This window comes from Quercus robur, chromosome 4 (genome assembly GCF_932294415.1).
Source record: "Quercus robur chromosome 4, dhQueRobu3.1, whole genome shotgun sequence".
NCBI lineage: Eukaryota > Viridiplantae > Streptophyta > Magnoliopsida > Fagales > Fagaceae > Quercus > Quercus robur.
Window position 1 is genome coordinate 81754612 of NC_065537.1, and position 22744 is coordinate 81777355.

The 22744-nt window shown below is 34.3% G+C and overlaps 2 protein-coding genes and 1 long non-coding RNA gene across 9 annotated transcripts; 1 reads left to right on the forward strand and 2 right to left on the reverse strand.

The window, feature by feature from the left end:
* Positions 1-4459: 4459 nt before the first annotated feature.
* LOC126722748 (uncharacterized) lies at positions 4460-6542 on the forward strand. Its single transcript, XM_050425899.1, has 5 exons — positions 4460-4588; positions 4689-4813; positions 4933-4996; positions 5089-5607; positions 5793-6542. The coding sequence occupies exons 1-5, from the start codon at positions 4460-4462 to the stop codon at positions 6540-6542; spliced, it is 1587 nt and encodes a 528-aa protein (XP_050281856.1).
* Positions 6543-8565: 2023 nt separating this feature from the next.
* Positions 8566-12627, reverse strand: LOC126723947 (uncharacterized). Of its 7 annotated transcripts, XR_007654530.1 has the most exons (6): positions 12281-12627; positions 11985-12151; positions 11683-11885; positions 11256-11326; positions 9035-9140; positions 8566-8813 (listed from the first exon to the last, which is right to left on the reverse strand). It is a non-coding gene; the product is annotated as an uncharacterized LOC126723947 (long non-coding RNA). The 7 variants fall into 7 exon arrangements; XR_007654527.1 differs by lacking the exon at positions 11256-11326 and having other exon boundaries at positions 8566-9140; positions 12281-12357; positions 12497-12627; XR_007654526.1 differs by lacking the exon at positions 11256-11326.
* Positions 12628-13408: 781 nt separating this feature from the next.
* On the reverse strand, positions 13409-22148 carry LOC126722749 (3'-5' exonuclease-like). Its single transcript, XM_050425900.1, has 3 exons — positions 21753-22148; positions 13974-14045; positions 13409-13501 (listed from the first exon to the last, which is right to left on the reverse strand). The coding sequence occupies exons 1-3, from the start codon at positions 22146-22148 to the stop codon at positions 13409-13411; spliced, it is 561 nt and encodes a 186-aa protein (XP_050281857.1).
* Positions 22149-22744: the final 596 nt, after the last annotated feature.

Here is a 22744-nt window from a genome sequence, read left to right on the forward strand (position 1 = left end):
TTATCTAACAATATGAAGACGATTATGCACATGTGATGCATGACACTCTATATTAAACTTCGCACCAATTTCTTCTACCACTTTGTCAAGGGATTGAGGCTTAAATTTGTTCGAAGGCTTGTTGCCTTGTTCAACCTCAACAACCAAGATTTTAAATAGCATGTCATACATTGGTTGTGTCCACCTAAGTTGAGATCCTGGTTCTTTCTCCTTGTTTTTTAGAACTTCTTTCGCCTTGTTCTTGGACATTGCTATAGCCAAAAGACAATCTAATGAATCACAACCATTATGATAATAACAATATAAAACATTATTACAAAAATAAAACTTGAAACTATAGAACAAAAAATTAATCATCAAAAAACAATGCAAAGCCATGTTGACTTGAACTTGAGGAACCAAATAACAATTTTAACTGTCTGCCCATAAAAATAATCAATTATTGCATTTTAAAAACTGTATAGGATATCTACTTATGCTCTGTTAGCAACCAAATACAAAGCCAAATAAAGTTGACAACACATAATTATAGAAAGTTGTAATATACCATCAACAAATAACTCCAAACAACATAACTGAATAAATTATGCATGTCTCCTAATTATGTAGTCAGCCCACATTGCTTGACATATCTCATCCCTCTTATTATTCCATTCTCTACTTTCCACTATAGCTTCACGTCGGCTAGGTAGGACTCGATCACCAGACTCTATCTCACATGTTTCATCTTGCATAATTGGAATTTTATTTTCAAATAACATTAAACATTAAAAAAATTAGTTAGTTGTCACGGTTCAAAAGAATGTTGAAAACTAGCATCTCGAGTGTCTAAAACTCGAGTTCTAAGATAAAAATCGAGTTTTTAAGTCTCGATTTGTGGAAATCGAGTTTTTTATACTCGAATTTCACTTCTTCTTCCTTGCATTCTTTGGAGTTTCAGATCGGTTCTTCGTTCTTCGTTCTTCGACGGCAGATCTGAAGACCAGTTCTTCTTCTTCGTTCTTCGATGGCAGATCTAAAGACCAGATCGTGCCTCTTCAAATAAGATCTTCCTCTTCAAATCATCTCTTCGTTTCTTCAGATTGGTTCTTCGTTCTTTGACAATAGATCTGAAGACCAAATCGTGCTTCTTCAAATCAGATCTTCCTCTTCAAATCGTCTCTTCGTTTCTTCAGATCGTGCCTCAAATCGTTCTTCCTCTGTTTTTCTTCAGATCTCCAAGTACAAAATCCGGTTTTGCTTTTTGGAACTCAAGTCTCTAAGAGTCGAGATCTATAGATTGAAATCGAGTCTACAGAACTCGAGATGCTAGTTTCCAACATTCGTCCTACCGCATCTTAACTTACAATATTCTCCCTCTTCACTGTGCTATTCTGCACATTCCCCCTGCATAATTGGGTCATTAAGATCAACCCCCATGATGTGATTGTGAATAACACCACGAGCTAAAACTACATCCACATTTATTAAAAGACCAAAATGGTTCTACATCCAAGACACGAAAATGTTTTTTTATAACTCCAAACCCTCGCTTAGTGGTAGTTCGCAAAAGAATTATGAAGGTTGAATAATTCTTTTGCATTTTCAAGTGGATGATCACTAAACTCTTTCAAATGATATCAAACACTTCGATAAGGAGACAAAGACTCCAGGTCTATTTCCATAACCAGCATCACCAAGGTAATATTTACCTACAAATTATAAATCAATTTTTTTTTTTTTAAATTCCAACATAAAACCAAACATAAAGACTAGTAATCTATATAATACCTTCTGGTATTTTAAGTCCCCTTGGTCTACTAAGTGCATCATTTAAAATACGAGAATCATGAGTACTTCCTTCCCAACCAGCTAACATATAGGTGAATCTCAAGTCAAACATAACTACAGCTAACACATTATGTGTTGTCCCCACCTTTCGACCACAAAACCTTCCTTGGATTTCAATTGGAACAAATGCATGAACATGAGTTTCATCAATTGCTCCCACACAATCCTAATGATGACCAAAATTAAGTAATGTTCATTTTAAAAATCTCCTAACAAATAAAAAAACAACAAACAAAATTTGAAAAGTTTACCTTAAAATAAGGATAAAACCTTCTACTATTCCTTACCTCTAAGGGTGTAGAGTTGTCAGGTAATCTAACAACATGCGTATATAACTCCAAAACTGCTTTATTGACAATTTTAAATTATCAATGAGCTGTCTCAATCAATCTATGGAACCTGGCAGCAACGACTCGAAACCTAACATTATGGCCAATAGTATGCAAAAACATCAACACCTGCTCTGTAACAAGCATGTAGATAGTCTCACGTACCAAGTTTCTCTCAACAAGAATTCTACATAATTCATAGAAAGCTACAAGTCTCATTCTTATCATAGATCTGCAATGCGCATCACCTCAATGAAGAATATCACTTATAAAACCCTCTCTTTCATAATCCCAGTTCACATGAGGTTGCCGAATTATAAATCTCCTAGACCTAATATCTTCTAATATTATAGCTCCCACAGCAAGGACAGATGCAACTATGGCAAGAACTGCTGCTCGGATTTTTTGGTTATCCATCTACATAACAAAACCAAGATAATGCGGTTTTCCAACTTTTCTTTAGCCACACACAACTAAAACAAAATAGAAAAAGCCAACAACACAACCGAAAAGCAGAGGCTATCACAATGAAGAAGATGCATTTGTACTCTTTTAGTCAGATAACATGTTACAATCATTTACATAACATAAAATAAAACATAGGAAAACCTTGTCGGCATCCTCTTCATAATGAAGACTTTCACACCTCTATTTCCTATATATGCTGAAAATTTGGACTAGAGTCCTCAAGGGGTCCTCAACAAAACTTGTCCAGTAAACCTACTCTTTCATTACCTAAGCAAAGTATGATTTTAAATATAGTGAAAATCCTTATTCATAAACAAACAGCATTTTTTTATATACTCATAGAAGAACAAAACAGGGCAGAAAATTGATTACGTGGGCCACATGAACACTGCATTTGTGGTGATCTGTTGCCAAATCCTTTGTTGGTGAGGTAAGGCCATCGATGATGCCCTACACGATGTTAATATTAAACAAGAATAAACAGCATGTACATGACAGAAATGTTGATTTCGACAACAGATCACCATGCTGTTTGGTCTCATATAAATAGCATTTTTTTATATACTCATAGAAGAACAAAAATAATAGAAAGAGAATAATTATATAGTAATCAAGATGGACCAGGCAAAAGGATTAAATGAATTACAACAGCCTTTAATCCAAGGACCAAAGTGCAAACATGGCCTCAAAGAGAATCAAACATTAAATTCATATCAGATCTACTACTTCAAATTCTAACAAGGAATCTTGGATCTCAAACATATATCATAAACTAGTATACAATAATTTCATCACAAAATATCATAATGCCACACATAAATAAAACCTCCCAAAAAAAAACCCCAGATCTGAAAATCATAAACCCTAACTCATATCAAACAACTAATGTCAAAAATCAAAATCATCAAAATAAATAAATATATCTCACACAACCAAATCAACACCAAAAAAACCCATATGAAAAATGATAAGAAATCAAATATGTGTAAATATTATGATTCATCAAAAATAAAACCTGAAACTTTGAGGTGTTTTTCTAGCAAGGGGTAGAAATCGAACCTAAGAAAAACCAGAGAAAGGTTAGAGATGAAGAAAAACAAAAAGAAAAGGAGAAATCTAATCTAAAAAGGCAGAAAAGTACCTGGTTTCGCCGGCGATGGGCGGCACCGGTGGAAGCTGGAGCTAGCCGGGGGTGTTTTGGACCTTGGAGTCGAAGATTAGTGGGAGAGGGGACCGGAGGTGGCTGGGTTTTTGGGAGAAAAATCTGAGAGGGTGGCTGGGATTTTTTGGAAAGAAATATGAGGGAAAGTTTAAGCGAGAAAGTGATTTTAGGAGTGATAAGTATCGGGGTGTGAGAGAGTGAATAAATGTAAAATGTTTTACCAAAATTTGATAAGTGTAAAATATTTTACATAAGTTTGCTTAGGTTGATATGATTAACCGAAAATATTTTACTGCAAAACAAATGCCGTAAAATTGGAAAATATTTTACATCGAAACAAACGGAGCGTTAAATACCTTCTTATTGCAAGAATTCCAAAATTTTGAAGTTCCATTTGTCTTAGTGCTATACCTGCCGAGATATCAGAAGTCAAGATACTTATTTGTTATGACTAAAGCAAAAAATAGTGGGTCTATGAGAAATACATAGAAACACAAAAATTTACGTGGTTCGACCTTAAGCCCAGGTCCACAGGCAGCATTTAGGTGAAAGTTTCACTAAGAAAGGAATATCACAAAAAGTGATACAAAAGAACTCTCACAAAACCTGAGACCCAACAACTATAGCATACTATATCTCTCAATTCTATAGGCAGCTTTATTTTGAGGATATGGCTCATAGACCTATCTTACATGATGTGGACTTTTCTAGTATCTCAGTGGAAGATGCAAGTTGGTTAGATCGGCCTTTTGAAGAGGAAGAGGTGTTGGGGGTGATCAATGATTTTAATGGTGATAAGGCACCTGGCCCGAATGGCTTTTCCATGGCATTCTTCCAGTCTTGCTAGTGTGTTTTGAAAACAAAAAATTATGGCTATATTGCACAATTTTCATAATCAGGTAGTGTTTGAGAAGAGTCTTAATGCTTCGCTCCTTGCCCTTATTCCCAAGAAAGTGGATGCTGTGGAGGTCAAGGACTTTCGGCCTATTAGCTTATTTGGGGAATTTATAAGATTATTTCTAAGGTGTTGGCTAATCGGCTTCATAGGGTGGCGCATGGGCTTATTTCGGATTCACAAAATGCTTTTGTGAAGGGCAGATAGGTTTTGGATTCCGTATTGGTTGCTTCTGAATGTATTGATAGTAGATTGAAGTCAGAAGTTCCAGGTGTGTTGTGTAAATTGGATGTGGAGAAAGCGTATGATCATGTGAGTTGGGATTTTTAATGTACATGCTTCAGTGTTGTGGTTTCTCAGAAAAATAGAGAAAATGGATAAGATATTGCATTTCAACTGTAAAGTTTTCCATTCTGATCAATGGTAGCCCATCTGATTTCTTCGGAAGTTCTAAGGGGCTTCGGCAAGGGGATCCATTATCTCCATTGTTGTTTGATATTGTGATAGAGGCATTAAGTCGTATGTTGGATGTGGCTGCCTCTACTGGGCAATTCTCAGGCTTTTCTGTGGGTAGTACGGCCGGTCCATCGATGATGGTGTCTCACATTTTATTTGCAGATGACACACTGATTTTTTGTGATGCTAATCCTTCTCAGATTGCTAATTTGAGGGCAATTCTTACTAGATTTGAGGTATCAGGGCTTCGTATTAATTTGGGGAAATCTGAGTTGGTACCTGTTGGTAGGGTGTATAATTTGGAGACTTTGGTTGGTCTGTTGGGGTGTGGGCAATCTTCTCTACCCTTGAAATATTTGGGCCTTCCATTAGGTGCAAAGTTTAAGGATTTATCTGTTTGGAATCCTATCCTAGAGAGAATGGAGAGGAGATTAGCAAGTTGGAAGAGAATGTATTGTCTAAAGGGGGTAAGGTGACACTCATTAAAAGCTCACTCTCATCCTTACCTACATACTTTCTTTCCCTTCTTCCTTTACCGGGTAAGGTGGCAAAGCGTATGGAGAAATTACAAAGAGATTTTCTGTGAAATGGGATTGGTGGTGAACCTAAAATACATTTAGTTAATTGGGCAAAGGTCTGTAAGCCTTTGCAGGTTGGGAGGTTGGGAAGCTTTAATTCTGCCTTGAGAGGAAAATGGTTGTGGAGGTATGGCATGGAGACTGATGTTTTATGGAGGAGGGTTATAGAGGCAAAATATGGGAATATTTGGGGTGGTTGGTGTATGAAAAAGGTGACAAATCCTTATGGGGTCAGCCTATGGAGATACATTAGAAGTGGCTGGTTGAATTTCTCTAAACTCCTTGTATATGATGTGGGGGTTACTAAAGGGAAATTTTGGAAGCATGTGTGGTGCAGGGATTGTACTCTCCAAGAGGCCTTTTCAGAGCTTTATTGTATTAGTAGGTCAAAGGATTCCTCGGTGGCTGAAATTATGGGTTGGTCTATTGGAAGGTCTCACTGGAATGTGCAATTTCGTCGTCCACCACAAGATTGGGAAGAAGGAACCTTTGATCGGTTTATGGGGTTGGTCTATTCTTCAACAGTGCGGGGGTTTGGCCCAAATAAGGTTTGTTGGAAGCCTACAAGGAATAGAGGTTTTGAGGTTGAAGGATATTGTAGCTCCTTCTATCCTCCTAATCTTGTTTCCTTCTCATGGAGAATGACATGGCACTCGAAGGTTCCTCCAAGGGTGGCTTTCTTTTCTTGGTCTGCATCCTTAGGTAAGATCTTAATGACAGACAACCTTCGTAAAAGATGTGTGATAGTGCTTGACTGGTGCTATATGTGTAAGAGTTGTGGGGAGTCGGTGGATCATCTTCTACTTCATTGCTCCATAGCTTGAGAGTTGTGGTCCTTGGTTTTCTACTTGTTTGGTATTCAATGGGTTATGCCTCATACGGTTCTTGAGTTGTTTGAGGCTTGGCAAGGAAAGTTTGCGCGACATCGTCACATTGATGTTTGGAGATTACCGTCTCATTGCTTGATTTGGTGCATTTGGCGTGAAAGGAATGCTAGAAGCTTTGAGGGTTGTGAACGTTCTTTGGTAGAGATTAAGTCTTCTTTCTTGCACACTCTCTTTGAATGGAGTGTGGTCTTTTCTCATTTTTCTTGTTCTTCATTTCCTATTTTTCTTAACCGTTGTACTTTTGTTTCCTGATTTCTGCCCCCATAGTACATCCCTAATGTACTCGAGTTGGCACTTTTTCTATTATTAATAACTAGTGTTTAACCCGCGCAATGCACGGAAACATTTTTAAACTCATATTCACCAACAACACCACTGCAATCGATATACATAGGTGCATATCAAAATTAGGAATTGAGGAGAAAAAATTTGTCCTGCCAAGATACTATGAATAAATGAAAACAAATACATGAGTATACTTGAGATCCAAAATGAAGGCTATGATTGTGAACATCTGAGTAAGACTAATTTAGAATGTATGAGACTAAAACTTTATGGCAAGTGAGGCCTATCAACACTTTTTGTTTATGATTTGTATTTTCCGCACCCATGACATGATTTTATATTTTGCTTAGTATAGGTTCCACCAGGTCGCACCCCATTAAGCAGTCTGGTGAGATCAAACATGTTCTTATATGATGTACTTTCGATTTTCCAACTGAAATCAATCATATGGTTAATACAACGTGATTTTTTTCAATGAAAATTAAATTTTATTGGGCAGTACGTCGTATGGCTGGGCTGGGCTGGCCTGTGCTTCATATCTACATCTAATTGCCTAACTTTTTAGTTTTTAGTTTTTACCACCATAACCAAAAGCATGTAAGACGTGAACATATCTTAACATTATTACAAAAAAGTATCAACATTTCATACAGTGGCATTTGGAAATATGACAACGACCCACAACAATAATGAACTTAAGTTATGCCATGCTAAACTCATATTCACCACCAACACCACGGAAATTTTTTTTTGCGTAAGTGCATCTATATTAAATTGTTGAAACAATCGATATGCATGGTATTCTCTCATTGTAACAGAATCAGTTGTATCAGATCTGATTCAATCTACATCACTATACAAAATGCCAAGCCTAAAGCCATCCTCGCAAGGAAGGAACAATACAAAACTAACCCAACCAACCAAAATAGCCAAAACTAACTCATATTTATTAGTTCATAACCAAATCAATTGAAAAAAAAAAAGCATGGCAGATATTCAAAAAACAAAAACAATATAAGAAGAGAAAAACATGTGGACAAATTTTAAGGCCTCAAACGTATTTTAGTTTCAAACCGTGTGGTCAGTACAGTAAATGGATAAAATATAAAGCCCTTAAACGTTGCAACGTGCAGTATTTATGTTTAAAATCAAAACTAAATGTAACCCAAATATCAAAATAAAAATCAATACAACCAATGTTCTCAAGACTAATTCATATTTCATACCTAGATATGAGAACAAAAGGAACAAAAAAAATTTACTGGTGGTAGCTCTCTCTCTATCTCCGTACAGTTCTTGCATAATATCTGGCCACCATCTCTGCTCAACATCCACTTCAGTACTGTAACATTCAATTTCAATATCTCTAACACTTATTAATCTCTAGCAATCATCTCTGGTAGAAAACAATATATCTCTTCCCCTTTTCTCTCTAACAGTTGCATTATACTTTCTCTTTGTATTTCTTTGCTTCAAATTCAAGTCCCCAAAAAGAAAGTTATTGTAAGTGTACTATCTTACATAGGCCTACAGCAAATTTGAGAGAAGCCAGGATGGATGGATATTCTATAAATCTCCAAAGCTTCTATCTTCCAAGTTGAAAACATGAATTTCATTTTGATCATTGAAGAAGATGCAATTCCTTTTATACCTAGTAAACGTTGGAATAGTCTAATTAGTTATGAACTTTGCATCCTACATAAACTTAGTTATCATAATTCCACTCCATACATTCAAACCTAAATAATGTAGTATATTTAAGCATATAGTTTCTAAAAAAAGAATTTGACTTTAAGCAACACCACCACCAGCAATTATGCAGCTACTTAAGCCTCTAGCAGCAGCACCAACATGAGTTATGCAGCAACTTAAGTTGAGCATTATTGCCACCAATCATGAGCGTTGGTTCAGCCATCATAAATCCTGAAAATCAGTCTCATTCTCGTAAAAACCCGAACATGGAAAATCATTGCATCAAATCAAATCATTGCCAAACTCAAGGAGAATGTTATGCAATAATAAATCATGACAGATCATATTTAATCCGTGCATCAAAACTTTCCTTGTAACTTGTATATTAAAATATAGTAAACTATTTTATTACTTAACAAAAATTGAATATGTTAAGAGTCATCAAGCAACACCTGTAATGTTGCTGCTGAAGCAACACCTGTGATGTTGCTGCTGAAGTTGACTTGCTGCTGTAGCTGTTATTGTTGATGTTGCCTAACATACACCTGTCCTAAGCCGCTGCATTAGAGTTAGGGAATTGTTAGTCTTTTACCATAAAAGTTGTTAACATCTTTTAGTTGCTGTCAGTTAGTTAGATAGATTGTTAGAATGCAACATATATGGCTTTACTTGGAATAGTTTTGCATACTCAAGAAAACTGGATATTAGTGGTTTGCTAGAGTGGTGATTGTAAGGACCATTGAATGAAAAAAGCAACAATTTCTCTCCTAATCTTCTCTATTCTCTCTAAATCTTATTTCTCATTCTTGGAGGTCAGTTGCCTCGAATTAGGTATTTCTCATAGATATGAGTTACATATTATGTTAAACCTCTGATAGCCTATTAGATTTTCTATCACACATTTCAATAAACATTTGGCATTCAAATATGCTTCAAAACACAGTTCTTATACATAAATAGGAGATGTTAGTTAATATTTAAGCAGTGGGTTAACATTTTGTTGGTTAATTTTTAACAATCTGTTGGCTATTTCCCATATGATGATGGCTAAGGATTTGGCTTCCATTAGCCAAGGACATATAAAATAAATACTTAAAGCAAAATTAACATCAAACCGTAACACTTTTTGGCACAAACTTGAACTGGAAAGTTTGTTTTCGTCTTATACATAAAGATTTTAAACAATCCAAGGTGAAATTTTACTTTTAACTACAATAAATCAAAGGATAAGTCCCTAATGTTACCATAAGAAAAAACCAAACCAATGCATTCAAAGAAAGAGAATCAACCAATCTATTTTTTAAAAAGGGTAAAAGAAGAACCCTAGACAATTAAGCTGGGAAAAAAAATTTAATATAGCTATATTGAAGAAGACAGATTATAATTCGAGTAGCATAAGCATCAGATTTTAAATTAAAACATACATATATTGAAGACTGAAGATGCTAATTCGAATAGAAGAAACAGTGAGATGATGTGGACCTTCCTCATATGTTGCAGAGAGGTTGAGGAAGAGCACAAACAAAAACAGCAGATGCTGCAGAGAGGAGATAGGGGCAGAGCATGAACCCACCTACTAGACTCAACCCTGTTAGTCCTTTATTTATTTATTTTTATCAATAAGTAATCTTCTTAGTCCTTTCCATGGTCTAAGCACCCTCAAATTTCACAGTAGTATTCACTATTAGTGCAGTAATCAGTTTATACCATTAAATTAATTGTGAAAAATGGTTCCTACAATCAATATATCATCTTGGATGACAGTGAAGTCTTAGGAAATATGCTTCAAAAATATATATAGAAGGAAAAACACAACTCTACCTTTCACTTTGCTATTGCTGAAATTTGCAGACAATAATCTGATTACTAAAGGAGGACATTGGAAAAGAAGCTAGGGTCCGCAAACAAACAAAGAATCAAACAAAACCCCTCAAAAATGTAGATGCTACTCTTAAAGAAGATTATGATCGAATTAAAATACAATAACATGATTCTTTGATTAAACCAAGCTTGAGATAACCTATAGACTAAACATAAAACCAAAGCTTGATATAACCTAGAAACTTTAATTAAATCCAAACACAAACAAATGAAGAAAAAAAAAAGAAAAAAAAAAAGAAAAAGGTCTCATATTAATACAAATAGAGCATAAACTAAGAATTCTTATGGTGGAGGACATCAAATACCGAAACTACAAAATTAAAAATTTGCTAAAAACCCCTTTTTAATGCCATTGAACCAAAGGCCAATGATTCAACCATAGCAACTCAAAAACCAAAAGTAGATGAAAAGAAATATTAACAATAAATTTGGGAGAATTATGCACATCATAAAACTTAAATTATAAACAATAAAAATAAATTTTAGAATAAAAAACAACAGCAGAATTTTATCAAACAATTTGTGAGCATATTACTAAAATGTATATATTGATCACTCAAAACCAAACCAATCTAACTCAAGCCAGAACTAACACAACAATAATTTAAAATGTTTAAAATTAAAAACTGGCCAAATTACCTATCAGCGGCATGCTAATGGAAGCCTAACTCAAACCAAATCTAATTGAAATAGCTAAATCTAAACCAACCCAACCAAGAAATTCAAACCTAAATCATATTCAATCCCCATATTTGAAAACGGAAGGGAAAAATCCAAAAACAATAACTTTACAGGTATACGGCCTGTCTCTCTGCGCCTTAGGGACTCTATCTGTGCCTTACGAACTCTCTGTGTAGAAAGACCTAAAGTAAGATTGAAAAAGGGAAATAAACATTAGAAATGGAAATACCCAATGATTTCAATCCTATACTTATTTAATCTCAATGGCTTCGTAAAGATTAGAAACAGAAGCACCCAAACTGAAATCAATATTTTTAGTGATTTTTGTAATCTAAAAAACAAAACAAAAAAGCAAATATCTAAAATTGAGATAACAAACATTTTGATAGAGAACCCAAAAACCCGAAAATAAAATAAAATAAAATAAAATAAAATAAAATAAACGAATAAAATATAAACATATCAACAAAAAAACTCAATCAATAGTAATGTTTCATACCCAAATGCCAAAATCTAAAAAAAGGGAAAAAAATTGTACCGGTTCCAATTCCGACGATCTAGGTGGTAGATATATGGCCTAACAGTGTTGATGGTCCATAGTTTTTTCTTGCCTGCGATTCCGGTGGCCCAAGTTTGGCGAGAGAACGGACAATGGTTGGCCTTAAATATTTCTTCTCTCTCTTGGCGCCTACGAACTCGACTTGGATCCTCTATCTTCATATTCCTTAATCAAAACCAAATCTGACCCAAAATACCAATCTAAATCATAATTAACACCCAATTGATTCTCTAAATAAAAACCAAAAACCCTAATTTTTTAAATTTAAAACGGAACTTTACCAATAGCGATTCCGACAGTCGGATAGTGAGTGGAGGCTTACGATGATGGCAGAAGATTTGGGTGGATCTTTGTGTGCCTGTGGTTACGATGGTCTGATTGTATAGAAGGAGGGGAGTTGGTCTCTGTTTCTATCCTTTTCTCTTTATCCTTGATTGGGCTCTCTATCCTTTGATAGAAAACCCAAAACAAAAAACGAATCAAATCTAAACCCATTCAACAACAACAACAAAAAAAAAAAAAACACAATTAAAGTAACATTTCATACCCAAATCTAAAAAATGGAAAGAAAAAATACCAAAGCCGATTTCGACAATCTGGGTGGCGGATGTATGGCATAAAGGTTTCTTTCTGTGTGCTTGCAGTTCCGGCGGTCTAAGTTTGGAGAGCGACCCAAATTGCAGTAAACATAAATCAATCGCTAGATTTAGGTTTTTACTTATAAAAATTTATATAAATAAATAAATAAACAAATCAAAATACAAAGAAAGCAAAAAAAAGAAAACTCAGTAACAGTGCATCGCCGGTTTAGGGAAGCAAGAATTTTGGTGGTCAAAGCCCGACGGCGGTACTGGCCTGATATGTCTCTAACTCTGCCTTTTTCTCTATTTCTTTCTCCAATCTCATCGCCTCTCTATTTCTATCTCCATATCCATCGTATTTTAACCGGTTAGTATTTTTTATATATATACACCGAGTATCTATCAAATTTTAATCGGCTATTTTTTGTTATTTATAATGAGTGGATTTATACGGTGTGGTAGCGTTATCAAACAATGTAATTTATCGCTTTTTAACTTAAATGTGGTAGCATTTTAGATAGTCACTTATCCTATTTGTCAACATCTTCTTAATTATAGGAATTCACTTTCTCTCAGTTTCTGCTATTTTATATATATATATATATATATATATATATAGATATAGCTATTTTTACGTTACTTATAAAAAAAATATATATATATGTAAAAGAGATCTTTAGATAATTAAACAACCTTCATTTTCACAAGGAAGCTCCAAGAAAGAAAGGAAACCATAGCTTGCATTATAAGAAGGGGCTTCTTTTCACATAGCATGTATATCTTTGAAGTTTGAATTGAAAAAAAAAAAAAAAAAAAGTTAAAATATTGACTCCAATTTTACGTATTTCCTAATAAGCCAAGATAGTCATTCTTAATATTTCCAAATTTTCACTACATTGCTTTAGGTTAATACAGATTCACAAACAACTTTTAGTCTTTGTTATAAGATCACCCCTTTTTTCCAGACTATCATCATCTTGGATAATAAAAAAAAATAATAATAATACAGAAATTCAGGAAGTTTTATTTTTGCTCATAATTCAGGAAGTTACTATACTCTTGGTTCACCATTAGCGTACATATATTCTTGACATAACAGAGTGAGAGATTACCGATTCCAAAAGCTATATATTGCTGATAACATGGGGCACAGATAGAGAAGCAATGGATGTTTCACTTGTTGCATCATCCTCAACTAATGAATTCCTTGGAAATTCCTGCAACATCAGTAACAAGCTAAGACAATTGTGTTATAGTCATGAAGAATATATATGTTGCTGTTGTGAGTAGTGGTAGGTTGGGCTGGTGCAAATCTACATCATTGATTAATTTCATCTCCAAAGATGAGATAATTTCAGAAATAATTTCCTCTAACAAATTTAAACAAGAACATCCCACCCATCATTTTTTTTCCCTGCTTGGCAAAAACAGCATGAAAAAATGATGATAAAGAGAATACCCCATCAAAAGAACATTGATTTCTTGGGATGGGAAATGATTTCATTTTGGTCGAATTCAAGTATTGATCATGGACCAAACATAACAGCATCATCTGGCGTGAATGATTCATACAATTGCTTATTCAAGTCCCCTGTCACTAGCTTAACTAGCAAAAACAGACAAATCAGAGGGAGAGAGAGAACATACTAGGGGCAGCAGAAACTCTAATTCATTGATAAAATGTCATACCTCAGTAATGCTAGATGGATTATGAGCTAAAAAGTCCATTATGACATTATCAGATTCACATATCTTGCTCCACTGACTCAAAGTACAATGATTTAATGATTCAATTATCACTGACATGGTAAAACGGGCGGGGCGGGTCGGGTTTGGGTCGGGTTAATCGGGTCACGGGTCAAACGGGTCACGGGTCATTTTAAGTGGGTTGAAAACAGGTTCGGGTCAATCGGGTTGTGGGTCGGGTCGGGTTGACCCGTATTTTTTACATGAAATTTTTTACTTTTTATTTTTTTATTTTTTTATAAAGAAAACAATATGTATTTGCCATTTGGATAGTTATGCAACATATTACTTGATGTAAAATGCATTATTTTGAATTCACTACTTATATTAAGAATAAACTCAGTTAAACTTATTAATACTTATTCAATAATTTTAAAATTATACAAATCCTAACATTGCTATCTAAAACAAAACAACACAAAGATAAGTAAAACAAATATATAAGTTTTATTTTTACATAATATCAACATTCCAAAAAAAAAAAAATTACAAATGACTTATTGGATAACTCATTTGATAAAGAATAAAAACATATAAGAAAGTTACAATTTTAAAAATTAATTTTATAATCTATTATCAATTGTGGTTGACACTCTATTTCGATTTGAGATATACATTAAAGTTTGATTGCTTACTTATTTATACCTAGTCTCTTTTATGAAGATCATATCATTGTTAAGCAGCACACACTCTAGGAAATATCATAATTTATTTTGAAAAGCCGTTTATTTTGAACATAAATTGTTAAAAAATAGATCTAAGCATTCATAATTTATGCTAATTTGATACTTTGGCTTTACTATTTTCACACTTGTGAATGTGTCTCACACATATTTACAATTTTAAATCTGTTTTTAACTTTACTGTAATCATATTATCTTGACATATACTTTACTATTTGATATCTAAAACTCTTTACTCATTACAGAATGCTCAACCATTTATTTTTCAATTAATTTGCATGCAGTTATGTAAATGTATCAATTATTTCCTTAAAGCTCATAATAAACAATTAAATCAATATTGTCTTAATTTCACTATTTTTTTTTTTACAAAAAAAAAAAGTTTTAAAAAAATGGTTCGGGTTCGGGTCGGGTTGACCTGCAAAAAACACGGGTCGGGTCACGGGTCAACCCGTTTTTGCTTCAAGTCAAAAAAATCGGGTTCGGGTCAGGTCGGGTCAGAAAATTCTGACCCGTTTTGCCATGTCTAATTATCAGTAACAGATCTATATTCTCTTAGATCCACCTAATGCTTTACATATACTTGAAGTTCATCACTAATACCCAGATACAAATCAACCTGAACTCATAGAAGACAATTTTTTGGTAAGAAAACGCAAAACATCCTCCTCAGAGCAACAAAGACTACCCTAACCCCCACCCACCCATACACATACTGCAAACAGAACTCACATCATATGAACTGATGACTTGAGCAAATCATCAGATCAGGAATGTGTTGTATATTAGCCACAAATATCAACGTGATTGTTGATAATACAAAGATCCATGTTCATCACATTGGAGGCAACATCCCTGTAAAAAGAGAAACACATATCAACTAAACATTTTAATATTCTTCAAAAGTGAAAGGCTGATATTGAAATTCAAATCATAAAGAGGCATTAAACTTTTGGGGCAATTGACCTAGGACAAAGAATTTGTCTAAGTGTGGTTGTGGTTGGGTGGGTTTAGGTTTAAGAAGATTTATGGATTTTCGGTTTAGAACCGCATGAGGAAGAAGGGTTAGGCTTCAAAACAGAGAATATTTAGTTTATGGTTGAAATGGGATGAAAAAGAAAGGAAAATAAAATTTCTGAAACCTGGGAATAGTGACGTGAATAGTGGATGTGAACAGTAACTACGTGAACAACTCAAAACACTCGTGCTTTTATTAATCAACTTCATCTCCTTCAAATACATTGAGCAAAATTTAGATAAAGACTCTTTCTTATAATGGTAATAATAAACTAAAACCTAATAAAATACAAATTTGGACCTAAAAGAAATAAAACCTAAGATACTTAGGATCTCCTAGAAGACTCTAGACTCAACCAAATTACCAAAATACCCTTAATTCGCAGGAATTACAGAAAGAGGATTATGAGGAAGCTAGTTTTGGACATTATTCAAGACACAAAAAATATAAGGAAGAAATTCAGATCAGTTACAGTGAGACGTACCAGGAGAGAAGGGAACCTTGTAACTCATCAACTGGCCTGCTATGCTAGAAACATCACTCATGAGTTAGTTTGGATTGAGGAGCCTCCTTTTATTAGTGTACTGATAAGTAGAGAGAAGTTTCTGTAACATTTAATTCCTGAAATGAAATCTTTTCTTCTTATCAAACAAAAAAAAAGGGGGAAAAGGTAAGCGAGGATTGTTGAATTAAAAAATATTCACATGCAGTAATAAAATGAGTATGAATAATTACTTGCAAAGGAATTTTTAATTAGCAGAAATCTAATTATTATTTCATTAAAGAAAAAAAAAAAATAGGCTCCCTTGCAGTGAAACTTGAAATACAGAATTTGGCATCATTGTACATAGAGCTTCCTTATTCTCTTCAAGATTGAATCTAGTACTAAGACATACTTATAGATGGCTTTACCAAGATGCATTGATACTGAATTTATGAATGAGTAAGAAGACAAAAGCAACCTATGAAATACCCATGATCTAACTTACAGCAACATTGAACATCCTATGAATTGCAAAAACCAACAAAATATATATATATATATATATATGTTAGAATTATGGTTAAGTGATTAAACTCACCATTTCCTAATAATTTAAACTTTTAGAACAATCGGTAATTTAACATGGTATCAGAGTAAGAGATCCTGAGTTCGATCCCTGTCTTCACTCTACCTCCCATTTAAAATGTTAAATTCCCACTTGTTAGGCCTCCACTTACTAAGGGGAAGTTTAGGCCCACAAGTGAAGGGGAGTGTTAGAATTATGGTTAAGTGATTAAACTCATCATTTCTTAATAGTTTAAACTTTTAGGACAATCGGCAATTTAACAATATATACACGCACACACATATATATTGCAAGATCAGTTCCTTCTGAGATGAAAGCATTGAGGAGACAAACCTTTATCATGGAAGTCTTAAGAGCCATCTCTTCGGAAAATCACCTTTTTTTGGCCTGCACCAACAATGAGTGACTCTAATATGAATCAGGAGATTGGTAATCACTTACTCTTTAGTTAGTACCAACCACTCATACTGTTAGCACACAAAATGATGGTTTTCTCACCAAATTAAGAGCATCCATTTATGAACTTTATGAAGTAGAGAAAGTTACAAATATTAAGAACATTAGCATCAAACTCAATGCACTTTTAGCCAAATTGACCCCAAAAACTCCACTTTTGTTACTTTAATCTACTATTCAAAAACCACTACATCAACCTCAATGCTAAACTTTAACTCCATTTAAATATAATTTTTCCTCTTTCCAAAAATCAATTCAAACCAATTAACCCACAAATCTCCAATCTAGGAGCCAATGGTACCAGTGTTAGAATTAGTGCCCTAAAATCCTATGTATAATGTTATTTATGACATTATGTTATAAGTAATAAAATTGTTTTATTATCTAAAATAATGGCAACATAAATATTTGGACATTATCATATAGTCTTTGAGATGTATAGTATGTGGTTTATATGATTTAGTCACAAAAGATGTAAATCACAAGTTCTTTATAAACTCAAAATCTTAGTTCGTAGTCGATGATGAAATTGGACATTTCCAGTGGCGGAACCAGGAATTTATATTTGGGGGGGCCCATGTATAATTTTTTTTTTTTTTTTGTGTGTATGAAATGTAAAATAGTAATATACAATATTTCATAACTGAGTATGTATAAACCAAAGTATATTTAATTAAAATTAAACAATTATGAATATATATATAGAATAAACAACAACTAAATACATGAATATATATATATATATATATATTGTCTATAATATATTGATTATTATAATAATAAACAATATATTATAAGAAATTTAAAAAAGAAAGCAATGGAAAAAAAAAAAAAAAAACAAACAAACAAACAAATACCTGGAGCACACAGTGACACAGCACAAGCACAAGCTGTCAAGGTCAAGCACAAGCACAAGCATAGAAGCTTCACAAAATTGAGTCAAATTGAGGGGCCCACAGCAGGAGCTTACTGACAATTGTAATGAGAAAGGGACAAAATTAGTCACTTTTTATGGTCTAAATTCAACACATATCACGTTTACCCAAGAAAAATTGAACACAGTACATATATTTAACTATTGCAATTCTGGAAAGTGCAGAACAAAGAGACAAAACCTTTACCTTTAAAGAAAGGGATGAAGAGCAAAGAACTAAAATCTGAAAAGATTAAAAAAAGAAAGAAGAAGAGGGCAAAGGCAGTGCAGTGGTTGTGGTGAGAACTGAAGGAGGCTGAAGGCAAAGAGAAAGAACTAAAAGAAGAAAAAGAAGAAGAATGCAAAGCCCAAGTCCTCAACGAAGACAGAGAGAGAGAGAGAGAGAGAGAGTCACCTGTTGAAAGATTTTTTCTGTTCTGCAACTACAAGACTGCCGCAACTGTGTGGCGGCGTGTGGGAGAGACAAAGTTTCAGACTTTTCAATTTTTTTTGCTGTGTACAAGTAAGCCCTAGATACATTGGGCTGAAAATTAGAATTTTTTTTCTCTTTTATTTGGTGAGATAATTGTTTTTTTGGTCTAATTTGTTGAGGTGATTGTTAAAATACCTGTATTCATTTTAAAGATATTAAATGTGTAATTATTGTAATTTGTTTACATGTATTTGTGGATTATATTTTATTGAAATGAAAATTGTATTTATTTTTAGACTTTATATAGGTATATTATCAGGATGGCGGCCAAAATGACAATTATTTAAGAATCTTCAAATTATTTAAGATATTTAAAAAAAAAAAAAATTTGAGGGGGGGGGGGGAGGGAAGCGGAAAAATTTTGGGGGGGCCAAGGCCCCCCTCAGTCCTCACATGGCTCCGCCATTGGACATTTCATTTGCCAAGACTATAACATGTCAACTAAAATGATTTGTCTCAATCATAGAATTTGAGATTTCTAGTTGATATGTTAATATATTTTAAGTGTATAAGACATATTGAACTGGACCGCTATGAGATTTATTATTCTATTAACGACTGTCAAATGAATAATAAGTCTCACGATTTTTATTTACATATACTTTCAGTACTAAGAGAATAGCGAACCCAATCATGAAATGTTGGTTGCTTTAATATATCAAGAGTGATATCTAATCTAACGGTCAAAACCTCAGTATGTTGGACAACCACACGTAGTGTTGAAGGAACACATATTCTTAAGATGGAATTCATAATCTCTTTATAGAGATATAAGATATTTCTTTGAGATAAATTTAATGGGTTTGGTTATTCAGAGTGTTAGGCCTAACCACTTTAGTAAAGAGTTACTAAAGTTTAGATTTTATGAAATTGGATTTCATAAACATATATAAATAACTTAAATGATTAAACCAGGTACCCAAGGGTCAACAGGTAGTAATCTTTAAAGTGACAATTACATATTATGACTTTGTATTACTACAAATATTTTCATGGAGGAGTTAAATGTTTAGATAATAAAGTCTTCGTATATAATTTATTAATAAGGTCTAGAGTGCAAAGCCCAAAGCCCATTGGAGCAAGGTCTTTATTTGTCCCTTTTGGTCCCACTCCAAGCCACACACTAAAGCCCAATTGGACCAGCCCAAAAGGTTAACCCAATTAGATAATCAGTTGTTTATTTAACAAGAGTTACTTTTATTAAATAAAATAACTGCCAAGTGCAGCTAAAGAGATATACGTATGAATTAAAGAGAAATATACACATTTCTCGCGACACTCTATTATTCTCTTGAACAAGTACGTATAGAACTGACTGAGAGATCACACATCTTAGACATATGTGGAATTAGGGTGAAGATTGAACTTGGGATATACGTATGAATTAAAGAGAAATATACACATTTCTCGAGACACTCTTTTATTCTCTTGAACAAGTACGTATAGAACTGACTGAGAGACCACACATCTTAGGCATATGTGGAATTAGGGTGAAGATTGAAAGTCTTCCCAAGTTCAATCTTCGTTTGTTTTTTAATTTTACTGCATCAAGGTACGCCTCCCTATCTTTTGTTTCTAAAATATAGATGTTCCATGTTATCTCACATGAATGAAGTTGATATGTTTATTTCCGCTGTGTGTTTTTGTATGAGATGCAAAAATGTGTTTTCCAACAGTTGGTACTAGTGACTTTAAGGGAGAGAGTATGGCCAACGTCAACAAAGAAGCCAGACCAAAGCACCACCAATGTAACGCCCCCCCCCCCCCCCCAAAAAAAAAAAAAAGGGAAGTCAGATTTTTTAGGCCCACGCGTGCCCCACCTACCACACTATCCCCCACCACACATCTCACAAATATCTCTCTCTTGGCCGGCCATCACTCATTCTTAGTCTTCTTTTCATTTTCATTTTCTCTCAACACAACAAACACTCCTCTCTATCACTCCCTCACACTTGCCCACCGGTACCACTCCACACCACCATCATTTTCCAACAAGATCACCAAAAAAACTTCTTAGGAGCCTTTGCATCTTCACATCTTTTATTTGAGGTAAAAAAATCCTAATTTTTGGTGGGTTTTATACTTTTACTTTAGGTTCTTTTATCTAAGGTTTGATAATAATATTCATGTGATTTATGAGCTTTGGAAATGATATTTATGTGTTTATATGTATGAGTTTTGTATTGGTGGAATTATTTGATGAGTGGGTTTATAGTTTTTACAATGGTGGCTATCTAAGGCTTGTTATGGTGAAAATTTAGGAGTTTTGAGTTATAATATGTAATATTTGGTAAATCTAATCTTTCTATTGCTATTGGGTTTATTTGGAGTTAGTTGAAATTCTAAATTGCTTGTCTTGGAGCATATTATGACTTTGGTGTCATGGATCTGTTTATGATATTGTATAATTCTTGAGGGAAGCACTTATAAGGTCCGTTTGGTAAAGGAGTGGAAAAGTGGAAGAATGGAAAATTGTGGGAGGATGGAAAAATGAGAGAATAGAAAATATTTGGTTTTCTCTCTTGTGTGTTTAGTTGGAGGGGTGTAAAAGTGAAAAGGTAGAAAACTCTTTTGTTTGATTGGAGAGAAAAAAGAAAAGAAGGAAAATATAATTTATATAAATTGACTATTATACTCTTATTACATAATAAGTAAGAAATAGATTTATTTGTACTCATTAAATAATATAAAATTTACGACAACATATATATAAATTTATATTATTATTTTCTTATTATAATGTAAAAATTACAATATATATAGGGATAATTACAGCAAACCCACCTGAGATTTGGCCCGTTTGCGCTTTACCTACTCGTGGTTCAAAACTTATCACTTTACCCACCTGTACTTCAATTCGTTACCCATCCGTTACCCACCTTTGGCTTTTCCGTTAGAAAACAACTTTTACAACCAAAACACAACATAACATGAATCAAATAGTTAGGGTTTGAATTTTTTCTAAAGAGCTTGAAATATGGGGTTTTGTGTCTCTATGCAACAACAACTGTGTCATCTCTCTCTCTCTCTCATCTCTCAACCTCCGTGGACCTCCAGCTACTCAAAGTTACATGCCTCGGCTTATGTACCTTGAGTCCCAGCACAGCTCGAGCCAAACCGTTCAACCCAGCGTTCTTCAAATCCCTGTTCCCCAACCAGTCCACAGCGAGTCCACAAAGGTCAACCACATTCCCAACTTTCAAATCATAATCATCCAACAGTTTCTCCACATCACTCTCAACCCCAACTCTAACAAAAGTGAAATCCTCGTCGCTGAGAAACTCGATGAGCGAGTTGGGGAAGTGAGTGGCGTAGATGAGTTGGAAGATGAGGCAGCGTCGACCCACGCAAAGTTGGAGAGTGGCAACTGGGTTTTCGATGTTGTGGTTGAAACTGGGTCGCCACTCGACGTCGAGGCCGACGATGAGGCGGTGGAGACGGCGGCGGTGGATGCGGTAGATGTCGGAGAGCCAGGAGTCGACCATTTGGGAAGTATGGGTGACGAGGTTCTAGATATGGTTGGACTCGAGAGTGACTTCGAAGAGGTCATGGGTGTCTTGGTTCACATCATCTCCAGCGACTACATCTCCAGCGACTGCATCGGCTCAGACGGTTCCATCTCCAGCGACTATGACTTCGATCCGCCTCTCTCTCTCTGCTATCTTATTTTCTTTGCTGTGGGTGTAGTGGGTCTGGGTTTTGAAGAGGGGTTTGCTTTGGTTTTGGTTTGAGATTTGAGAGAGAACGAAGTTGTGTATGATTTTTGTGAATGACTGAAAGGTTTTTTGTGAAATTAGAGTACAACACTTTCAAGTGTAGGATTTTTGTAAATATTTTTTAAGATTTGTGCGAATATGAAAATTTTATTTGGATTGATTAGCTCAAGACTGTTCATACCAAGAGCAAGTGTGTTCTTGAACCCAAGCTACAAAACCCCCTCTTTGATCTTGTCTGTTTGAGTTTTCTCTGTTATTTATTGTTTTTAGAGGGGAGATGAACAATGGTGCTGTTTTTCTCTCTTTGGTTTGTTTCTATTTTCTGTTTAATCTATGATTGGGTTCTAAAACTTTTTTTATTACAG

Coding starts and splice junctions, on each gene's coding strand:
- LOC126722748 (XM_050425899.1), top strand. CDS start 4,460: ATGGCTCATAGACCTATCTTACATGATGTGGACTTTTCTAGTATCTCA. Junction 4,814..4,932: donor TTTATAAGATTATTTCTAAG/GTGTTGGCTAAT, acceptor ATGTATTGATAG/TAGATTGAAGTCAGAAGTTC. Junction 4,997..5,088: donor TGGAGAAAGCGTATGATCAT/GTGAGTTGGGAT, acceptor TCAACTGTAAAG/TTTTCCATTCTGATCAATGG.
- LOC126722749 (XM_050425900.1), bottom strand. CDS start 22,148: ATGGTCGACTCCTGGCTCTCCGACATCTACCGCATCCACCGCCGCCGT. Junction 14,046..21,752: donor GAGCTGTGCTGGGACTCAAG/GTACATAAGCCG, acceptor ACTTTGAGTCAG/TGGAGCAAGATATGTGAATC. Junction 13,502..13,973: donor ATCCATCTAGCATTACTGAG/GTATGACATTTT, acceptor CTGATGTTGCAG/GAATTTCCAAGGAATTCATT.